The following is a 22049-nucleotide window of genomic DNA, read 5'->3' as shown; positions in this document are numbered from 1 at the left end:
TGATGGATGGACCACTCGGTGGATAAAGAACTGGCTGGATGGCCGCACACAAAGAGTTGTGGTCAATGGCACAATGTCCAGCTGGAGACCAGTAACGAGTGGTGTCCCTCAGGGATCGGTGTTGGGACCGGTCTTGTTCAACATCTTCGTCACTGACATGGACAGTGGGATTGAGTGCGTCCTCAGCAAGTTTGCCGATGACACCAAGCTGTGTGGTTCGGTTGATACGCTGGGGGGAAGGGATGCCATCCAGAGGGACCCTGACACGCTTGTGAGGTGGGATGATGCCAACCTTATGAAGTTCAACCATGCCAAGTGCAAGGTCCTACACCTGGGTTGGAGCAATCCCAGGCACAGCTACAGGTTGGGCAGAGAAGAGATTCAGAGCAGCCCTGCGGAGAAGGACTTGGGGGTGCTGGTCGATGAGAAAATGAACATGAGCCGGCAGTGTGCACTTGCAGCCCAGAAAGCCAATCGTATCCTGGGCTGCATCAAAAGGAGTGTGACCAGCAGGGCGAAGGAGGTGATCCTGCCCCTCTACTCTGCTCTTGTGAGACCTCACCTGGAGTATTGTGTGCAGTTCTGGTGTCCTCAACATAAAAAGGACATGGAACTGCTGGAACAAGTCCAGATGAGGGCCACAAGGATGATCAGGGGACTGGAGCACCTCCCGTATGAAGACAGGCTGAGGAAGTTGGGGCTGTTCAGCCTGGAGAAGAGAAGCCTGCGTGGAGACCTCATAGCAGCCTTCCAGTATCTGAAGGGGACCTATAGGGATACCGGGAAGGGACTCTTCATCAGGCACTGTAGAGACAGGACAAGGGGTAACAGGTTCAAACTTAAACAGGGGAAGTTTAGATTGGATGTAAGGAAGAAGTTCTTTCCTGTGAGGGTGGTGAGGCACTGGAATAGGTTGCCCAGGGAGGTTGTGAATGCTCCATCCCTGGCAGTGTTCAAGGCCAGGTTGGACAAAGCCTTGGGTGAGATGGTTTAGTGTGAGGTGTCCCTGCCCATGGCTGGGGGGTTGGAACTGGATGATCTTGAGGTCCTTTCCAACCCTAACTATTCTATGATTCTATATTTCTGATAATCCTTTTTGTTAAATAATTGAGAAATTAATTAGGAATACTCAAAAACATTAAATGGCAAAGAGACACTGGCGAACAGTTTTGCAAAAGAAAGAAATCTATCCAAAAAGTAGTTTAAGAACTGTGGTATGAATTTGTCATAGATAAAACCCTGTGAGGGACATCAGAGAACCCACAAATATTTATGGAATGAACCACAATCTGTATACAGAAGTTAACAAATGTCTCATTACAAATGGGATATTGTTTTTGCAATAACAGAAGCACATAACTTGCATTATATTTACCTTGAGATGCTGTTATAGTAAAAAAACGTCACAAAGTAAAAACGTCTGCTTTATATATTACTGGAAAATGCTTTTCAACAAACAAAACACTTGATGAAACCAAATCTAATGAAAAGTATATTTACTCACAAACAGTTAAGAAGAAAACTGCATAGAATAATAAGGTTTTTAAAGCTTTACCACATTATTTTAGGAGAAATTTCTTATCACAGCCAAGACTTTTGGATGTTAATTTTTATTATTAGGAACATTCATTACTGAAAAGTAATCTTGATACGTAGATTTATTTTAAGAAACAGCAAGGGAAAACCTGGGAAGAAACTATTAGGAGTTTGTGTAAAGTAACTGAACAATACTTAAGTAACTTGTATAGGGGAAGCACTCCAACTCTTAAAATGGCATTAATTCCTAAGGATTAACTAATTATTTTCTCCCACATTAACAGAAAGCCAAACACCTCCCCTCATTCCTTGTTCTCCTCACTAACAGGAAGACTATAAAGCTACTTGGTTATAGAAAAAAAAAGATTAAAGGGAGGTAACGTGAAAGAAGAAATGTAAAAACTTCAATAATGTTGCTTTATAATGTAAAACGTTTCCTATTAGTGGTTACATTTTATGTTATAAAGCAACATTATCAAAGTTTTTTACAGTCCTGGTCGGACACTTCCTGATTGCCTAAGCAACCTTTTTTCCAACCAGATTTGCATATCCCACATGCCCTTGGTCATTGTGCTTGCAGTAAACGTGGTTAAAGCCCTTCCCAAATCCTCGCTCGCGAAGCCAAGCCATCAATCAATTATATAAAACATACAACACAACTCACATCAAAAAACCAACTCCAACTTTCAGATCACCTTTTATTTTCCAGTTTTACAGCTTACCTGAAATAGTTTTCATTGCACTCATGTTGCTCAGTACATAAACTGTGTAATGTATCCTGGGATTTTTAAATGGTATTTAATGTCTTTGTGCCTTTTTTTGCTTACCTTTTTAAACTGTTACACTTTGTTTAATAATGTTAATGCTGAATCTCAGAATTTTATTAAAATTCTTAGTTCAAAGTGTCAGATTCTGTACTGTGTTTCAAAAGCCCAAAGCATGAAGGCATATTAAGCTGATTCAAATCCAGGCTGCTGCAATGCTACTTTTTTGCTAGGGCTAATCCTTGTGTACCTATACAATAAACAAGCTCAGGGCAATGACCTGATTGAAGAAAATTACCTGATGCCCCAAAATTTTTCAGCTCTTTCAGCTCCCTCAGCCAGCACAATATACACAGGTTCTATCAGCAACACCATGGAGCAGCACAGAGAAGGTCTTAGAACAGCTTGAGTTTAGATTTGTAACATAGGTGCCACCGTTACTGCTCAAGGAACACTGTGGCTAAAGTAACATTAAAAATCAACATTTATATCCACCCCCCTCTGGGCTGACACAAGGAAACCGGGGCCATGCCTTATTCCTTTAGCCCCTTCACTGGGCACGGCCAGTCTGCACATCACTTGCTTCGGTGCAAAAGGGTGAGCTGACTTCTCTAACTCAAGGAGCTCTTCTGACATCTGACATGTCTTTTCTCCACCATGGTAAATCAAGAATTAACTTTGGGGAAAATTAACAGGTTCAGAAATATTTTCAAATGGGAGAGATGGAGGACCATTATTAAAGTTCAGGGAAGCAAATAGTTACACAACCTGATTTCAGTGAAGGTAGTGTCTTTTGGTGCTGGTTGAGGAGAAAGAGATGTGAGATTTCTGAGGCGTTTATTTTAAATGTGCTAAAGATTATGAAACAAAGAAGAAATTACTCTTTCCAGGGAGAAGATAACAAGAACTGTAATAACCGTAAGGTCTCAATAAAAAACCCTATGCATAACAAGAATTCATCATCTAAAGATCAGGAAATATTAAGGCAAGTAGTTAAAAATAGTGAGCATTTCAGTATGTAAAATGATAACAGAACATAATAAAAAGTTTTAAATGTTTAAAGCTAATAAACAATTTTTGTTGATTTGCTTGATTCTAATTGGCTTCACTATAACAGGTAATAGGCTTCATCACAGCCAGAACTGACTTTTTTTTAATGAAATAGAAAAAACTACATTAAACGGCACCCCAAACCAGTACAAAGGAAGCCCTAATCTCTCCTCCACTCAGTCACCAAAACCATTTCAAACAGATTTTTGAAATCAAGAGATTTCAAAACTGAAGCTGTATGAACGTCACATGTCAAGTTCCATATATACCACACAGCAAATGCTAATTAACTGTGTTAAACCAGTATTTGAAACAGCAAAGAAATATCAGAAGACCAAGGAGACTCTGAGTTCAGGCTGCTGTGTATCTTTAACTTAGCTTTGATTTAGCAGAACATACGGTAGTTAAGATCACCCGCAGCTGAGAAACCTTTTTATAGAACGAAGTATAGCACGCTACCACAACAGAGAAAGCAGCGCCCTTGTGAAAGTTTTACTTTACAACTGCTATTTACTTCTGACCTTAAGCTGTTAAATGATGGCACCTTTATTAAACAAAGACATGGAGTACATGCTACAATAAATCATACAAAATATAGTATTGAACACTTTGTAGCCTGTTTTTGAAGTGATGCTTCTCTCATGCCCGTCTCCCAAGTTCACAGCTGAACTGATTGACCTGAGAATTTCAAGACCTGAACACACAGCACAGTTTAAAGACAGGCTGAAAACTTATTTCCAATTTCGTTTTAAATCATACACATTTAGAATGAACTATACCTGAATAATGAAACAACCATAACCACACTGTAAGCTCAAAAGATTTACCAGAAAAACTATGGTTGCCCTAAGCACTGAGATCTTCACTGTACTTCAACTCCTTCACCTCTTTGCAAATGGTCTAGAGTGAGGCAAACAGCCAAAACAATGCCTGAACATGAGGTTATCATCAGCATATTCGCCCACTGAAGCGTGAGTGCAAGTCAGTCATAGCTAGCCAGGCACTGATCTGGAACTGGTACATGTGGCCTGGGAAGACTGCCGTGTTGCGCTGCACTGCTAAAGAACAGGCACCTCCACAACGTGGGGTTATCCTCACCATGCCTCGCTACTTGGAGTCCCTCCCAAACACGCGAGCAAGTTCCCATGAACTTCCAGGTCGAACTTGAAGGAATTTGAGAGATCTATGAAGTTGCCCTTCAAAAACTCTGCCTAACTGTAGAGCAGGACTCTTGGGCACACATAAACACATCTCTGTGAATCTCCATACAAACTAATTTCATTCCTCCTCACTTCTCCTCACCAAGGGCTGAGATGCTGCTAAGGTAAAGAACACAGCTGTGCAAATAACTCAGCCAAGTCAGAAACAGTGTGCCAACTGAAAGGAAGAACTTCACAGATAGAATGTTCCCAAACCAAAATTGAAGATATGTCATTAAGGAGGGATGCTATTTTTAGTATTAAATTTGTTTTTTAAACACATGCATTGTTTGAGAGTTACTAGGAGACTTCAAAAAATAACTTCGACAATTTTACATACTTCAACTTTGCTCTGTTTGAATGAATTATAATTCCTTTATTATTGCCATTTACTTTTCTTCCTGACCTATTTAGTATTTTTCCTGACATGTTTAATAAGGTTTCAAGAACAGCTGCCTTGATTAACAAACAAATGGATGCTTAAAATGACACAGTATTGCCAGTAGTTTTTGATAGGAATGTTTCTATAAAACATATTTCAAAGGAAAAAACATAAAGTGGGTACGTGTACTGAGCACACAGTGATTAAACTGAAGAATTAAAGAAAAAAAAAGTTGCAGAAATGCCTATTATGAAATTATGTTATTTCGACTGTCATAGTCGAGAATTTCAAATATATGCATTTAGGCAAATTTGTTACATATTATTGGAGATTCCAGTAAAACTGACAATTACAGAAATTCCAAGTAAAAATAAGATTGATAGTTCATGCTGAACATTTTAAAAGTAGAATTCTGAAGATAAATTTAGCTTTATATAGCTTTTGGTATTTGGTAATTAACAAGCTACATTTCTGAAACTAAATGGGCAGTTCCAGCTGTTATTTTACAATTAGTTTCCACTAAGGGTTTTAAATTAATAACTGCTGCTATAGCTTCAAACATGCCAATGTTAATTAGGAATGGTGTTTCCATGTAATGCTATCCATATATATGCATATTTTACTGGGTGAAAGGTTTAAGCAGACTTTTATACCCCCCCCCCCCCGCTAAAGATAGAAGAAGAGAAAAATGCAAGGCAGGAAAAGACTTCTTCCAAGCCCTGTTTCAGATGTTTCAGAGAGAGGTATAACTTACTTACAGAAGATAAAGATGACATTCTTAAGGTCATTATGCTAAAAACCCCATGGGTTCAGGTACAGCAGCAAAGGGCAATATTTAGAACTTGCTATTTCCTATCAGTATTTTGATTTAACCCTCAATTCAACAATTAATAAAGCTAAAGATTATTAAATGAAAAAAATAAAAACCAACAAAATGCAAAATCCAAATTAAATGTAGAGAGAATCCTGTTAAAAACAAACAAAAAAAATGACGGCATTTCTTGAGGAATAAAACCCCTATCCTGGTTTAAAATCAGAAAATATATTACAGGATTAAGTTTAAAATAGTCACTGTTACAATTTTTTTGCCTAATCGCAGGAAGATCTGAACATGGTGCCAGCGTGACCCTGTTTCACAACTTCTATGCAGTAACAGGAAAACCTCTCCTTGAAATACTAACATTTACCTCTGCAGTTTATCCATTTTGAAATTAAAGAATTAACTGCAATAGAGATTTTATAATGCATTGTAACTTTAACTTTTTCCAATTTCTTGTGGTACATATGCACATTTTAATAATCTGATTCACTGATTATCTTTGTGGCCATTATTAAGGAAAAATAAAGAAACTTAATCAGCATTAGCTAATTCCTTTTTTACCTACCAAATAAGTTTCAATGAAGCATGGAAAATAAGTTTTATTATAACCTTTATAAAATAACCTTTATAAAATAATCAACTCTTCAAAGGAAATTATTCATATTAGGTCCATATTCTGGGAAACATGTAGTTATCCTAATACTAAAACTTCTATGTAAAAAAGATTATTTTTTTTAGCTGTTAATTGGCTTGAAAAGGAAACCATCAAAAATTAACCTCTTTGCTCATACTACAGTTACAGAAAATCCAGGCTTTTTGTAACAATAATTTAAAAGTACAGTTTTCTGAATATAAACACGTGCACAGCAACTTAATACTGTACAAAAAAATATTTCTGAAGAGAAGATGCTTATAGATGTGGGTGCTGCTGAAAAGCTTTGAAAAGCATTTGATTTTCTAAACCACATTTGAAAGAAAAAACAGATTTCCACACAGACTGCTGGCTACGTATGTGCTTCTTACATAAACTCCTTCCATCATTCTTTCCTTCCCCTCACTATCAGCACATACACACAAGATTGTTCATTACTCCTTTTTTCACTGAAGGATTTTTGCTAACTAATTCTGCACATTACATGATTATTACAAGCATGTTCTAGATAAAGGTCCTCAAAATAAAGACAAATAAATAAATAAATAAATAAAAAGAAAGATAAATGTTTGAGAGTTAAACAATGGAAAACAGTAAACTACAAAAATTAAAAACATAGTAGATTAGATAGATTTATAATAAAAAATACTTGTATGGGTTAAAAGTTTCACGAAAGAATAAATAATTTACAACTACCCTTTAATGATTAAACTCTTTGCCATGCAATTCTTTTTTGGAGGATGGAGGGTTGGGGAGATGGGGGGTGGAGGTGCTGTTTAAAGAATTTCCATTTACATTCATAAATTGAAAACAGTCTAAGGACAGCTTTATGCTTTGATCTATGAAAGATCTACACATGAAAATGACCATGGCACATTCAGACCTGGACTATTAAGCTTTGATGTATGACATGAATGAAATCCTTGGATCTCAAAAATGATGAATCCAGAGCATAGACAACAATTAGATTCTTTACTGGCCAAGCTGAGGAAAGCTTGTGATTCAGTTCACCTAAACTTCTGGTACATGATAGCTTAGCAATATATATTCTGGACTTCATAAGCAAAAGATTTTTACAATAGCCTTCCAACAGCCTGAATTCTCTGTGCTCTTTGTCAGCCATTTCATTTTTGTATTACCAATATTATACCCCATCTGTTCATGGATACTCCCTAAAATTCTATTAATTAATGTTTCATGTCACAGTAGGCCAAAACCAGCCAATGGCAATTACCTACATAATTGAACAGGCAACTTGCACAGTATTTGGTATAACAGGGCCCTTATCCCAACACAGGAACAGAACTAAGTATCATCTCAATTTGTACTTGGAGCTGCTTCACATTTAAGCAGAGACGTGCATCTGCTTCCTCTTATTTTTCAGAGAAATATAATTGCTGGGTCTTGTGATGGTTTGCTCATTTTTTAAAGAAGTGCTCACTGCTAATAAGAAATCTTAACTGAGGTCCTCCTAGGTGAACAATGCTACAAACACCTCAACTGTGACAAGTCTCTGTGTAGTTGCATACAGTTAAGTTCCTAATTTCATAACACTAGCACTGTAGCAGAAGCATCCCTTTGATGTTACATATCAAGAAATCAAGAGATGACAGTGTTTTACAAAGATCTCAAGGAAAAAGAAAAACTTCAGCTGGAATTTTTATCTTATTAGACACCACATTGCAAAACAAGAGTGAGCCCAGGACTGAGAAATTCAACTTTTTGCCTCCAAAGAGATGCTTCATTATTCTTGTAGTTACAGTATTTATAAGATTTCCCTCTGATGCACTTTCTCTGACTTGCTGACCAGGAGGTCAAGTGAGGTGGTTCTCCCCCTCCACAACGCTCTCATGAGACCCTACCTGGAGTATGTCATACAGTTCTGGTATCCCCGTCATAACAGGGACATGGACCTGCTAGAGCGAGTCCAGAGGAGGGCCACAAAGATGATCAGAGGGAAGGAGCACCCCTCTTACGAATACAGACTGTGAGGGCTTTGGTTGTTCAGCCTGAAGAAGGCTGAAAAGGGGAGACCTTAGAGCAGCCTTCCAGTACTTAAAAAAAAGAGACCTACAAGAAAGCTGGGAAGGGACTTTTCACAAGGGCTTGTAGTGACACAACAAGTGGGAACAGCTTTAAACTGAAAGAAGAGAGATTTAGATTAGATATTAGGAAAACATTCTTCACTGTGAGGGTGGTCAGGCACTGGCACAGGTTGCCCAGAGAAGCTGTGGCTGCCCCATCCCTGGCAGTAGTCAAGGCCAGGTTGGATGAGGCTTTGAGCAACCTGGTCTAGAGGAAGGTGCCCCTGCCCGTGGCACGGCGGTTAGAACTAGACGATCTTTAAGGTCCCTTCCAACCCAAACCATTCTATGATTCTATGAGATCAAATAACTGGCTGACTTTCACTCCACCAGGGCATTAAGATAATCTTCCTATTTCAGTACTCTTCCTGAACAAAAATGCTAGACCTTTTTCTGTTTTGTACAGTGTATTTGACCATTAATTTGGCCACTTCAAAAGTTCTAACACACACAGCATGATTACATCAGGAAATGACCACATCACCTTGTTTTTCTATAGCTTGCTGAGCTGTCTCTAAGTAACAAATCCCTCCTCCCAAATCCCAAGTTTAATATGGTCAGGTAGTTAAAACCCACAAAAACATGTTTCTCTCCTTCACTGCTTAGCAGAAACACCTTTGACCATCTAACTTCTCCTCGGTTTCAATTAACTGCTCTTCCCTCGCTTCAGCCAGGCTAGGCAGCTGCCTCACTTGCGTCTTTATACATCTCCTTTACTCTGCTCACCATCCCGAGCCCTTCTGGTATCTACTACAAGAGTTCTGCTTCAGAACTGGCCGTTTCTTGATGGTAATATACAATTCTGTTTGAAAAGAAGCATACCTTAGCTGGAGTTTAAGAATCAGAAGTTCATGAAAAATCACTAAAACAAACAGACTTCTAGGATTTAGTAGTATAGGGGGAAAACTGAAAATTGTCTCTTACTGTGAACAGCTGAAAATGTGTTGACTTCTTCAAGGGCACCTATAGATACTGTTATGATATATGCATCTTTGTTTACTACATGATTAAATTAGCGGGTTTTCTACTGGAGAAAATAGTTATTTTTAGACTAATATCTATATGCTGTAAGAAAACTGAAGTTACCATGTCAACACATTTATTTCCAACTTCCAATAATCACCTGAGAAAATATTTGTGCCCAAACTTTTGAGGCACATGGGTTTCTCAACATTCCATTTTCAGTTTAGTTCTCTCTCAAAGTTAAGCAAGTCCGATATTTTTCCTAAGACACAGATGGAGTCACTTCAGCTTAGAGGCCAGAAGTGGCCTGGTTTATTTAGTATGACCCGCAGCCATTCCAGATTTACCTTTTATGCACTGGCATGCTGCTAATGATATATGAGCACGTTCAGGGTTTTTTGCATGAATTTATGGGAAAAATTCAAAAGATTTTTGGGAATTCTATTCAGCCTTTAGCCATGAAAATGTTTCTCAGGCTTTCTTAGAAGAATAGCTTCTAAATGAGAAGCAAAAATTCTTTCTCATGAAACAGTACAAAAGTGACATTAATTTCATGTGGTTGTATTTCAGACTTAAACAGAAGACTGTTTAAACCAAAGTGACACCGCAAATTAAGTTTGTATCCCCACTCCAGAAACACTGTGAAGACAGTGGTTCAGACAACAATTTATTTTCTTTTATTCTATTAAAAGCAGCAGAAGCAAATTAAAGGAGAAGAGAGGCTGGAAAAAGAAGACAACATGTTGGGATTATTAGAATGTTGTAGCAGCTAATTCTTCAGTAATCAACAGGCTGCTGTAATGTATTTTTCTTTTAGAGTCTTCAAAGCTGCATATTGTACTACTTCTACCTCTGTTGGTATTTACTATGAAATCTTTCACCAGAATACATGAGTTACACATTGTGTGGGTTTGCTCATTTCACTAATTGAATTTTAAGCACTCTATATTAGCCTGTTACACATTTTTGCTATCTAGTACCATCTCCCCTGGCCAGGTTAAAAAGGGTAAACACTGTGTAAGTTAAGAAATCTTGTATTTGGAGAAATGAACACTAACATCAGGCCCATGTGTTAAAAATACCCAACACTTTTTTTTTTTTCATTGAAGACACACCATGTCCCCTGCCCTGACAATACAAAGACTTTTGTATCTATCTTATTTTCCAAAGAAAAAAAATAAAAAATGGTGAAACTAACTCCACTCACAACTCCATTGGGCTAATAGCAGTGACTGCCACGTAAGAAAATGAATGGCTATCTTCAACCTTAACTACAGTATGTTCTGGATCAAAAAAACAAAATGTAACTAGAAAATGCACCAACTTTGACTCCAAACTTAAATCTTAATATATTCACTTAAAAAATACTAATTTATACTGCTTGAAAGCATTGAAGCTTGCTTGAACAAATCAAAATAGTCACCCTCTTCCCAAAACCAAAAGACCACCCACTACCAACTTCAATATTGTCTCATAAAACTCTGCAAAGTAACTTGACACTCTGCCCAATGTATTTTAAAAACACTAAAGCTAGTATAATTGGATGATTAAAGGAACAAAGATAAGACTGAATCATTTGGCAGCTGCAGAGGAATTAGAAGAATGGTGACAGCAGCAGTTAGAGGAAATTATGGAAAATGGCAGACATTATTCAGAAAAAGATACAGGAAGCATGGTATTGTGATACTGGTCACAAAGAAGTCAGTAGCAGTCAGATGAGATAAGACTGTGGCCCAGTGCTTATTCCTACTTTACCCATTAAATGTCTTGATTTCTAAAGGAGGACTGAAGCATATTGTGACTGTATAAAACTATGAAGCCAAATATACACTGCACAGATCTAGATGGGAAAATTTATGTATAGAAGTCCCAGAGACCCATAAGCAGAAGGGCATCAGACCCTTTAAGGAACTGAATGATTTCTGGTTTGAAAAGCACTGAATTTCTGCATTACAGACAAAGCCATAATTACAAAGATATCATACTCAAAAATATAAACTGGCACAGCTTCATTGATTATAGGTGTAAACTGCATCCCTCCTGTTGCTTACTCACTGATTTGTAATGTGTGTACAAGGAATATTACACAGATCCCCTGTAGGTGACAGGAATAGCCTTATGGGAGCTGGAACTTGCAGATTCCACTTTATGACTGCGGATTTTCCTCATAAATTTTTGGTTGCTATGAGAAGTGGAACCTACACTTGGTTCAGATATGAGATGGGAGACTCTTTGGACTGAGAGGGCAGGAGGTAAAGCCTGTAAAAATCTTGGGAAGGTCTCTTATCTGTGGGCACACAGACAGTTGGATCAGACCCTGCCAGCCGAAGCTGTTGTTGGTGCCAGGCTGTAAGATTTCTTCTATGAAAGCTCAGTAATACAAAAGATACAATGCTTATTTAACAAAGGAAGGGAAAAAAAAAAGTAAGAAAAAAAAGAAGATATCGACTACTATAACTAAACATACAAGCAAAACCACTAATTTAAATGTTTCCACATGGAAATATGAAGAAAAAGACTCTCTTACAACTTCTAAGTGATCAGAAGTGAAACTGGAGATACTTCATGGTCTCCTAAAAATCCTAGTCTTGACAAAAAGTAAAACTTGCTGTCATTTTCTAGGCAGTAAATGTTTTACTGCTGGGAAAAGATTTTGATGTTTGTAATTTCTATTGAAGAGCACTATGAAGTAGTTAAAAATATTGCCACATCTGAAAAACAGACCAACGGGAAGTATAAGACACTTGTTCATCTGTATTTCTGTGACTTTTCTCACTTGATATTATTTGCAACCATACTTTCATGTCTGGCAACCGTGCCAACTCTACTAAGGATCATATATTACTTTTATCATGTTGATTACATATGTTCACCAGTTTTGCTCCCTATATATGATTAGTGTGGTTTGCACATACTTAGTGACACAGTCCAGAGCATGGCATTTTCACAGAAAATGTGTTTACAGCGAAAGAGTTCCTTAGAAGTTTGCGTTCCTTTCAGCTTTGATCTACATGGCATCAAGAATCCTACAGTTCGAATATATGTTCACCATTTATATTATTAAGATCTATCTCTTTCACACTATATGGCTACTGAGCACTTTGGTAGTCGCAAAAAATTTCCTTTTCTCTTAGGTGAATTTAGTCATAGCTGAATAAAAGAAAGCCTCTTAAAATGTTCTCATCTGTGAGCTTAAGCTTCGTAATGACTTGACATTTAAATTCTGGTATTCATCAGCACTTCACAGAAGAACTTGATTTGTCTAAATGGGTTTGAAAGCCCACAAGTGAAGAAAATCAGAAAAACCTGGTTTTGAATATCAAAAGATTGTATGTGAAAAGTATTTTTACAGGCTGCACGTACCCATTTTATTGATCAATTAACTTCTCCCAAAATGAATTTTTCTGAGACCATATATGAAAACCCAACCCCCTCTCCAACACTTACTGGTAAATGTCTTTTCTGAGTACAGCTCTACTAAGAGGGTTGTCAGCCTGAGGAGCCATAGACACAGATCCAATCTTGAGAACCAAAGTGTCTTCTTTAATTGCTGGATTGGCTGTAGTCAGGAAAAGAGAAAACATGTGTTTGATTAAAAGTCAAATGCTCGTAGCAGAAACTCTGAAAAACTATTTCTTAAAAAATCTAAATAAGAATGTCTGCTAAAGATTCAGTTTTGCACAGGAGCAACAACTAATGCATTAAAAAAACCCAACCAGAAACAAACCCCAAAACCGAAACACCATAAAACAATAGCACTGTTGTTTGCAATACATAAAAGACAAAAGTATTGTTATTTAATTTCCCCACAGAGTTTTATCACAAAACTAAAGCCTTGTCTGTGACTTCTCATTTTCTTTGATGGTTGTATTCCACAGACTTGTGATTTGCCTGTTTCTTCTTATCTGCTGAAATAACAGCATATAAAGCACTCTGAATCATGCACCATTTTTAATATGGTGCTTGAAATGTAAAACACGGTAGGATATTTATTGTAACCATCCCAGTAGCATTTGGTATCAGTTGCAGCACACATGAAAACTTCAAACACAAGGACTGAAAAAGAGAATCTGAAATTTGACACATATACAAAGAACAACATGCAACAGTGGCCAGTAAATTTCACATCAATAGCAAAGTTACTCCAAGAAGAAAGATCTCTGCTTTCCACTTCATGTACATCTTAGTCAAATTTCAGCCACATCTACAAATTCTCAGTTTTAAAAACAGTGGTCGTAGTAGATAGAAAACCAAATTTCTGCCCGGAAAAAAAATTGCAACACATTTCTCATACTAAACTAACTCTGAAGTTTCCTTAGAGGAAAAGACTGAGTCTACTGCATCTCCCTCTCAGCAGACACAGACATACACAAAGCATTTGAACAACATTTTGCCCAGAAGTCAAACCATCTAGTCACCACATATATAGATGGCTTGCTTGCCAGAACTAAGGCAGAAAAGTTAAGCTGACAACAACATCCTGTTTGTGACTAAATCGGAACCTGCATTTTCAACTTTTAGATCAAAAATATGGGCAAGGCATCATACTAAGTATGAGAATTCCTGCCACTGCACACTTGATGTTTTGTTGTGGGTTTTTTTTCCCCCCCCTGCTACTCACTTAAGAAAAAGGAGTAAAGTTCTCAACATAAAAAGGACATGGAACTGCTGGAACAAGTGCAGAGGAGGGCCACGAGGATGATCAGGGGACTGGAGCACCTCCCTTGTGAAGATAGGCTGAGAAAGTTGGGGCTGTTCAGCCTGGAGAAGAGAAGGCTGCGTGGAGACCTCATAGCAGCCTTCCAGTACCTGAAGGGGGCCTATAGGGATGCTGGGGAGGGACTCTTCATTAGGGACTGTAGTGACAGGACAAGGGGTAACGGGTTAAAACTTAAACAGGGGAAGTTTAGATTGGATATAAGGAGGAAATTCTTTCCTGTCAGGGTGGTGAGGCACTGGAATCGGTTGCCCAGGGAGGTTGTGAATGCTCCATCCCTGGCAGTGTTCAAGGCCAGGTTGGACGAAGCCTTGGGTGGGATGGTTTAGTGTGAGGTGTCCCTGCCCATGGCAGGGGGTTTGGAACTAGATGATCTTAAGGTCCTTTTCCAACCCTAACTATTCTATGATTCTATGAAATATACTTCAGATTGTAACTGCAACTTAAGTAGGTGGCAGATGTCAAATTCTGAGAACTGGTTCTTAATAAAATAGATCTTAGGCTAAGAATTTTAATGTGTCACTGACACTTAGCAAAGCCAAATAAACGTAAGACTACTTATCAAGAGTCTCTATTATGTAAAGTTTTTAGGACATGGTTCTTTTGTGTGTGGCTCTTCCTGTAAGGTCAAAAAATTAAGTCAATCTTAAACCAGAAAGAGGTACAGGCTTTAATATTTTCAGCTGATTTCTAACAAGTGGTAATGTAAGTCATGATTCAGGATGATGAATTCTTATCTCCATACATAAACCCATGACTTCTTCCATTAGTTTTTCAAAATCTGGAAATAATGTAGGAAACATAATCACAGTCATTATAAACGTGTAAAAACTGGAGGGGGGGAAAAAGGTCTACACTACACAATGTAAGTGCAATCTAGGAAAAACTAACAGACCAAAGTGTAATAATGTTCACAATCTTACCTGTTTTTACCCACTCATCTCAGTCTTCTTTTTTGCTGAGATGAATACATTATGCTCTTTTAATCCTTTCTCCTACGGCTTCTCCAGCACCTGATTAACATTTCTGGTGCTTTTCAGCACCCTCTCCAGTTTTATCAATACCCATTTTTATAACAGAAAGCAAAATGGACATGATATTACAGCTGCAATATGCAGAAGCACAGCTACATCTCTTATTACTTTTTACTATGTCCACTGTGACTGTTAAGATGTTTCCAGTAACTGTTTCCCAGGACAGTCTCTCCAGCCTGAGGATGTAGTTTGAAACATAAATTGTTTCCTTGATATATAACTCTCAGCTTTACAAGATTTAGTATATTTTCTGCAAGCAGTGATTTAAGCACAGTGACCCAGATGCACGGCCTATTGAGTCCTTAACACTATTTTCCTCAGGAAATTCTTTGCAACATATGTTGACATTAACAGCAATGGTTTTACATTTACTTTCAGATTATTAAATACCAATTTCAGTTATTATTCCCAATTGACAAGTTCAGTTGGTTTGGGGTTTTCTGTTAGACTACTAGCTCGCCATTTTAAATTCATTTAACATTTCCAAAGATATCATATGGGGATGTATTTAAATTAGAATACCATGAGACACAATGTCAGACTCCTTACAAAAGTCTAAAATTATCAAATCCTTGCACTGAATTGAAACCATAATGAAGAATGGAAATCAGATGTGTTGAACAAAGTAATCTTCCATAAAGCAATTATTTAGTATTATGTAAGAAATATGCAATTCTTTGTTAACTGTACCCTGTAAAAGGTATTTTTCCCTTTACACTCTGTGGGGGAGAGTAATAACACTATCTCTCTTCACTTTACTTGATCACACTTTTCATTTTACTAGATATACCTTCAGCTGTTAAAAACCTGCACTTCCAAGGTGTGTTAAAAATTACCCGCAGAAGACTAAGATTTCTGAGAACAAGCTACTCAGTCTGACTGATTTGACACTCTTCAACCTTAAGCAAGGAGGATGTTACAGACCATATGTTATGACAGACTTCAAAGTAGAGTCATGTTCATGTGACAAGAATATATCACTTCTACAAATGCCGCCTTTTCTTTTTCACTATCATCAAATTTATCATGGCCTTTTCTAGTGATTCCTGATCCTCTACTCATAGTACATACTAAAAAAAGTTCCTGTTGTCCTCAAACCAGCCAGATGTGGATTTTCCCTGTCTTTACCACTTCTTATCAGTTTTTTTGCAATTTATGATTTTTATTTACAGTGTTCTGATAAGCAGTAATTCTTGTTTCTATTTGTTATATATTGCTTTTATATATTTCGTTGCCTTTACTTCATTACTAAGTGTGGGCTGCTGGCCAGAGCTTGAAACACTACCTGATGTATTAACAAATCAAATTGTGATGGAAAGCAGCATTGCTTTTTGCCTAGGACAGAAGGCAGCCCTCAAGTCCGTTACAAAAAGAAATCCTAATCTCATGCTGGTGCAAAAAACCATGAAACTAAAAGGTTATAAAAGTGTGTGGGTATATTCATGCATGTGCAAATGTAAATTCCTCAGCATAAAACCCATGATGTTGCTTATTTCATAGTGTATGTGTACCACAGTTAACTGTGCAAGTCTGGTACTGCATGACACGAATAAAGAACAGATTTGCCTTTTTTTAACTCTACCCAAAAAGTTACAATTACATGCATTTTTTTTCTGGGGGGGGGGGGGGGAGGACAGCTGCAGTAGCTATCACTAGGTACAAGGTACAAACAGCAGATGACTGACTAGAACTGAGATCAGTGTTTTTCTGCTTTTACTGCAGTGATCACAACTTGAAACACCCAGATCTTAAGGGATTAAAAACCCCTCTTAATCAGTAAATGATGAATGACGATGTTGGGGATGTATCTCCACAACATGTAACAAGTTTCTAATCTAGTACACCAGTAACATGGGTCATATTCAACTCTTATTCCTTATTATTGTTTCTAATTTCTATTGTTCTTGAAGACAATAAGCAGTAGAAGAGGAAAAACAATTTATTTCACATTCAGAAGCAGAGAAGAGTTTCGGAAAATTTAGGGTGAACAAAGAAATAAAAGGAGAATGGTACTAATTTTCATAGTGATCATATTTCAGATTTTTCCAGTGGAGGAGGTTTGCTGGATTTCTTACTTATTTAGTAAAGCTAATCTTTAGCTTTATTCTCCAAAAGCATACATAGTTTTTCTTCCTATCTCCATGCTTAACCATTTTGTTCCCACAGTGGCATTTCTGTTCTTTGCTTGCAATTCTGTTCTTTGCTTGCATTTTCAAGCAAGGGATAGCAATAGGACAAAGTTTTTTATCCTTTCTGTTTAACAAAGTATACAGCTACAGAGCTACAAAACCATACTTTAAAAAAAATAAAATTCCCTGACAGCATGCCCCAGAACTCCCTTCCAACTAGAATCATAATTCTTTCTTGCCAACACAGCTAGTCTAATTTTATCTTCCTGTGTTTTCAGGATTCCCAGTTGGAAAATTGTAGAGGATGCTGGCAAAAAAAATTATCTATGTAAATTCTCCCTGTCTGCACTTCTTGCAATTAGGTTATGAGAAAAATCTAAAGACTATACTCTTAGGATTATATTGTGTGCTATTGTATATAATGGTAAAAAACCCCACCAACCACCCATACCTACAGGACTTATGTAAACATACCATGATACCAGTAAAACTTTTCTCTAGGAGAACTGCTAGCAATGGGAGAAATCACATTCCTGTTAGCTGTTACATGTGGGAATTTTAACATCAGAATCTCTTTATTCATGTACGAATATTTCAATAGGGATGTAAATATATTTTATGCATGAATGGAAAACAATTTCTTACAGAAAAAAAGTACTACCATACATCAAGTAGCTACTTACAGTTGTTTGGAAGAACAGCTTACGCTATCCACACCTCTAAACACCTGAAAGCCTCCTGCATAGAAGTCTGAATGGTTAAATTGAAATTTACTAAATAAATGATAAACATTACCATCTTTGGGGCATCAATTGTAAGGTACACTTTAATAACATTCTCCAAACTGAACTAGAATATCAACCTGCTTCACTACTGTGTGGTTTTTTAGGTGCCAATTCCCACAAGAGCTAAGGCTCCCTGATTACACTCCATTGCTGGAACAGGTGCCTACGGAAGACTGAACTGGTATCAGCATAATGAGAGCTAACACAAGAATCACCACTGCAAAATTGGGCTCTCTTTCAACGATACTTGACCATATAGGCACTGCGAAAGCAACAAACAAACTTTTCAGCACATCTGTAGAGAAGTAGCATGAATGTTGGATGTTTCCTAACTCTGCCCTTACAACTGAAGGCCCCAGCAACAGTCAGTGATTTAACTCAGAGCACGTGTTTGCAATATTGAACAGCAAAAAATCTCTAACATAAATACTGTACCTTCAGCAGTGTGATGATCTTCTTCATTTTTGGGAAAGAAGACTCTTATTACACCAGTGTTAATGTAAATCAGAGGCAAGTTGCGGGAAGTTAGAGCATGAGTCCTCATAGGCTGGCCTGGTGATTTTCTTTTCTCTTTTTGACTCCTTGGCAACCTGGCTTGAAAAATGCTTGCAATCGCATTAAGCAAAGGAAAACAGAGGACCACATCAAAGGCCTGAGCAGAGAGAAGGATCTCATGGAGGAAGTGAGGAGAACCATCAGTGTGACCTTCTGATAGTTTATGGAATGTTCTTCGTTCATTTCTTGATATCAGTTTGTGCCGGACATTTTTTGTCACAGCTTTGGTATAAGTGAGAGAAAGAAATCCATGTTGCTGGTGTGAGCCATCTAAAAGTTTTGCAGTTGTCTGTTTCAAGGAGAAAAACAAAAACAAACAACTGCTGCAAAAATGTACACATGTAACATCCATCACTCATCATATTCTCTGTTAGTTGTTTATGGTTCTATATTTTCTAATAGTTTTCCACTGTCTCTGTATAGTAGAAAAAAATCTTTCATTTTTCTGAAAGAACAATTTGTCCACAGTGCATCCGCACTTCACTGTACTGTGTCAGCTCAAACTGATTTGCTGAACATTTTCTTTTCTGATTATTTATGTCATATGCAATTCAAATCTAATCAGCCCAAACCCCCACATATTCAAGGGTCAAAGTTTACCCATTTTTTCTGTTAATTTTTCACACAGATATGTATTTTGATTTCTCTAGACATTTCAGAAGTAGATCTTAGTCCCTCGCATTATTCCTTGAATATTTGCAAATGGTGCTAAAATAACACTTAGATGCTGAGGTAGCTTCACTCCATCTAAAAATGGGTGTATAAATGACTCATAGTCAACTAAGTGCTCTTAAGATTTGAGCTGATATTGCCCTTGTCCCCTCTATTTAATGAGAACAGCAGTACCACATGCTAAAGTACATCACTTAAATAAAGCTACAGGGCACTGTACTTTAGAAACAGCAGATTCCTTCAAGACGTATTTCCCAGCTAAATGTGACAATTGTATGCTTAGCTCCCAGAAGATGCATAGTACAGTTTTCATATTACCTTTGAAAGTCTTTCAGTAATACACTGTTACTGAGTAAAAAATGTAAAAATAAACACTAATAAAACCATTATTTGAACAGTGTAATAAACATTGACAGAATTCCATAAGTTTGTTTAAATATTAGCTATAATCATGTGAGCACAAATTAAAGCTACTACATTTTACAAGTAGTTGCTTCTTTCAGCATTTCAAATTTGATTTAAAATAAGTTAATATTATTTAAACTTTTTAATGGAACAATATCTTCTTTTAAATAAACAGGATACAGAGCTTAAATGCTGAAAAACTAGAAGCTTTTATGATTAAGTAAATTAAAACAAATTGGTAAGTTAATTTCCTGTAAGAACTGAAACAAACAGAATAAGAGAAAGCATTACCAATCACTATTCTTGATGAAAATAAATCAAGACCACACAGAACTTCCACTAACATAAAGTGATTCTATACAGCCATACATTTGTGAAGATAAGTAGTCCAATGTCATAACACATAAAATCTTTCAAGGATAAACAGGCAAGAAAAAAGAGGTTAAATATCTCACACTGAGATACTCTGAATCAGCAACTAATGTTCCAAGCATTCAAAAGAATAACTCAAATATAAAATTCTTACATTACAGAATTATAGAAGTGATTTTAAAAGGTTGCATAAAGGAATACTGCAGTAATAGAAAGTATTAAAATCCCTAAGTAGATATCCAAATTAGAGGAACAAAATGTAGCATTCATTAGTGGCTTTTACGTATTTGGATTTCAAACATTACTGTATGTGCTCACTTGTAATATAAATGAATCCCATTGACTGCAGTACTTCCTGTAGATACTTCCTGTATCTACTAAAAAATGACTGACAACTATTACTAAAGACTAAGAAGGAAGTAACACAACTAATACAATCAGTATGAACAATACATGTATTCTGTACCAACAAAAAGAGATTACAAGAAACTAAAGCCACTTGAGATTTTGTTGTTGCGGTTTTTGTTTCGTTTGGATTTGTTTTTTTAATCCAATTGGTATTTATTAGTGGAAGTTCTGTAGTAAAAATTTTTTTTTAAAGATTCTTACAGAGGGAAAGAAGCCAGAGAAGTTACTGAAAGGGTCCTGCTTGCTGATGGGTCGAACCAACAAGGTACGTCTGTTCAGCTTGTCAGTACAGGAAAGGAACACACCTCCATATTGCCCCAGAGACCAAGAATCTTCCCCAAGACTTGAGGTAATGAACAAGGCATGGAAGAGGGAAAGACAAAAAGAAAGAACAATTGAAATGCATTGAACTTGCATGTTTCCACATAACTGGAAGCTAAAGCCTTTGCCATACTGTCCTGGGTTCAGCAGTAGCAATCATTTTTCTTCTTCTTAGTAGCTGGTGCAGCGCTGTCTTTTTGACTTTCAACCTGGGAACAACGCTGATAACACCGATGTTTTTAGTTGTTCCTCAGTAATGTTTACTCTGACTAAGGACTTTCTGAGTCTCATTCTCTGCCAGGGAGGAGGTGAAGCCAGGAGGGAGCAGAGACAGGACACCTGACCCAAACTAACCAAAGGGGTATTCCATACCACAGCACGTCATGCCCAGGATATAAACTGGGGGGAGCTTCTCAGAAGGGCTAGATTGCTGCTCGGATCGGGCTGGGTATCAGTCAGCGGGTGGAGATTAAGACAATAAGAATAAAAGTATAGTAAAATCCTCAATACAGAAAAGGGATTTAAACCTGGATTTTCAGCAGATACCTTAATTAGAACAAGGAGGAGAATGATTACAAGAATTAAAAAACTGAAAGAAAAGCTATATTCATATACGTTACAAATCATTGCACTATTTAGAAAAAAATAGCTGTTAAGTATTAAAAAGTGCTTTGTACTACAATTCTTGTAATCATTCTTTTTAATATATGAAGAATAAAGAAAAATATGTTGTTGAAGAAGAGTTATTCAAGGAAAGCACCTTAGTTTACTAAAGAAATCTCACCAAAAGCTTTTCTCTGCATTGTAGGAATATTCCTTCAAAATGTCCTGACTGCCAGTCTCCCCCTGGCCTGGAAGACAGAACGTTCACCTTATCTATTCTCTGCTTTTGGTTTTAGACTACAAAGATTTAAAGACAGAGAAAGGTATTCTGAAGATATTACAAAACTTAAATGAGAGCACTAACAATATTGTCAAGTAGAATAAGTTTTTGCTTAATTGGTTTGTTTGGTTTTTTTATTTTAAAGCCTCAATATAACTTTAGCAAATAAGTACACCCTGAAGTTGAAAACACTTCTAAGGGAGCTTTCGGCTCCTGGGAATGAAGGACCTTCTCTCTAGGTTTCCATAAAATCTGTGGAAAAAGCAGCTTCTTAAAAGCACGCAACAAGTGGGATTCCAAAGCATTTTAAAGCATTAT

At 37.1% G+C, this 22049-nt stretch overlaps 1 protein-coding gene across 1 annotated transcript in view; it reads right to left on the bottom strand.

Annotated features, from left to right (window-relative positions):
* Positions 1-22049, bottom strand: part of VPS13B (vacuolar protein sorting 13 homolog B) — a 439495-nt gene that overhangs the window by 169869 nt on the left and 247577 nt on the right. The window contains exons 28-30 of the mRNA XM_065668694.1: positions 21633-21699; positions 18551-18959; positions 12898-13009 (exon numbers count right to left, since the gene is read on the bottom strand). Of these exons, the coding sequence (XP_065524766.1) occupies positions 12898-13009; positions 18551-18959; positions 21633-21699 (588 nt within the window). The remainder of the gene's footprint in view (positions 1-12897; positions 13010-18550; positions 18960-21632; positions 21700-22049) is intronic.

This window comes from Lathamus discolor, chromosome 2 (assembly GCF_037157495.1).
Source record: "Lathamus discolor isolate bLatDis1 chromosome 2, bLatDis1.hap1, whole genome shotgun sequence".
NCBI classification, from domain to species: Eukaryota; Metazoa; Chordata; class Aves; order Psittaciformes; family Psittacidae; genus Lathamus; species Lathamus discolor.
Note: the sequence above shows the minus strand (reverse complement) of the source record. Positions and strands in the feature narration are given on the sequence as shown.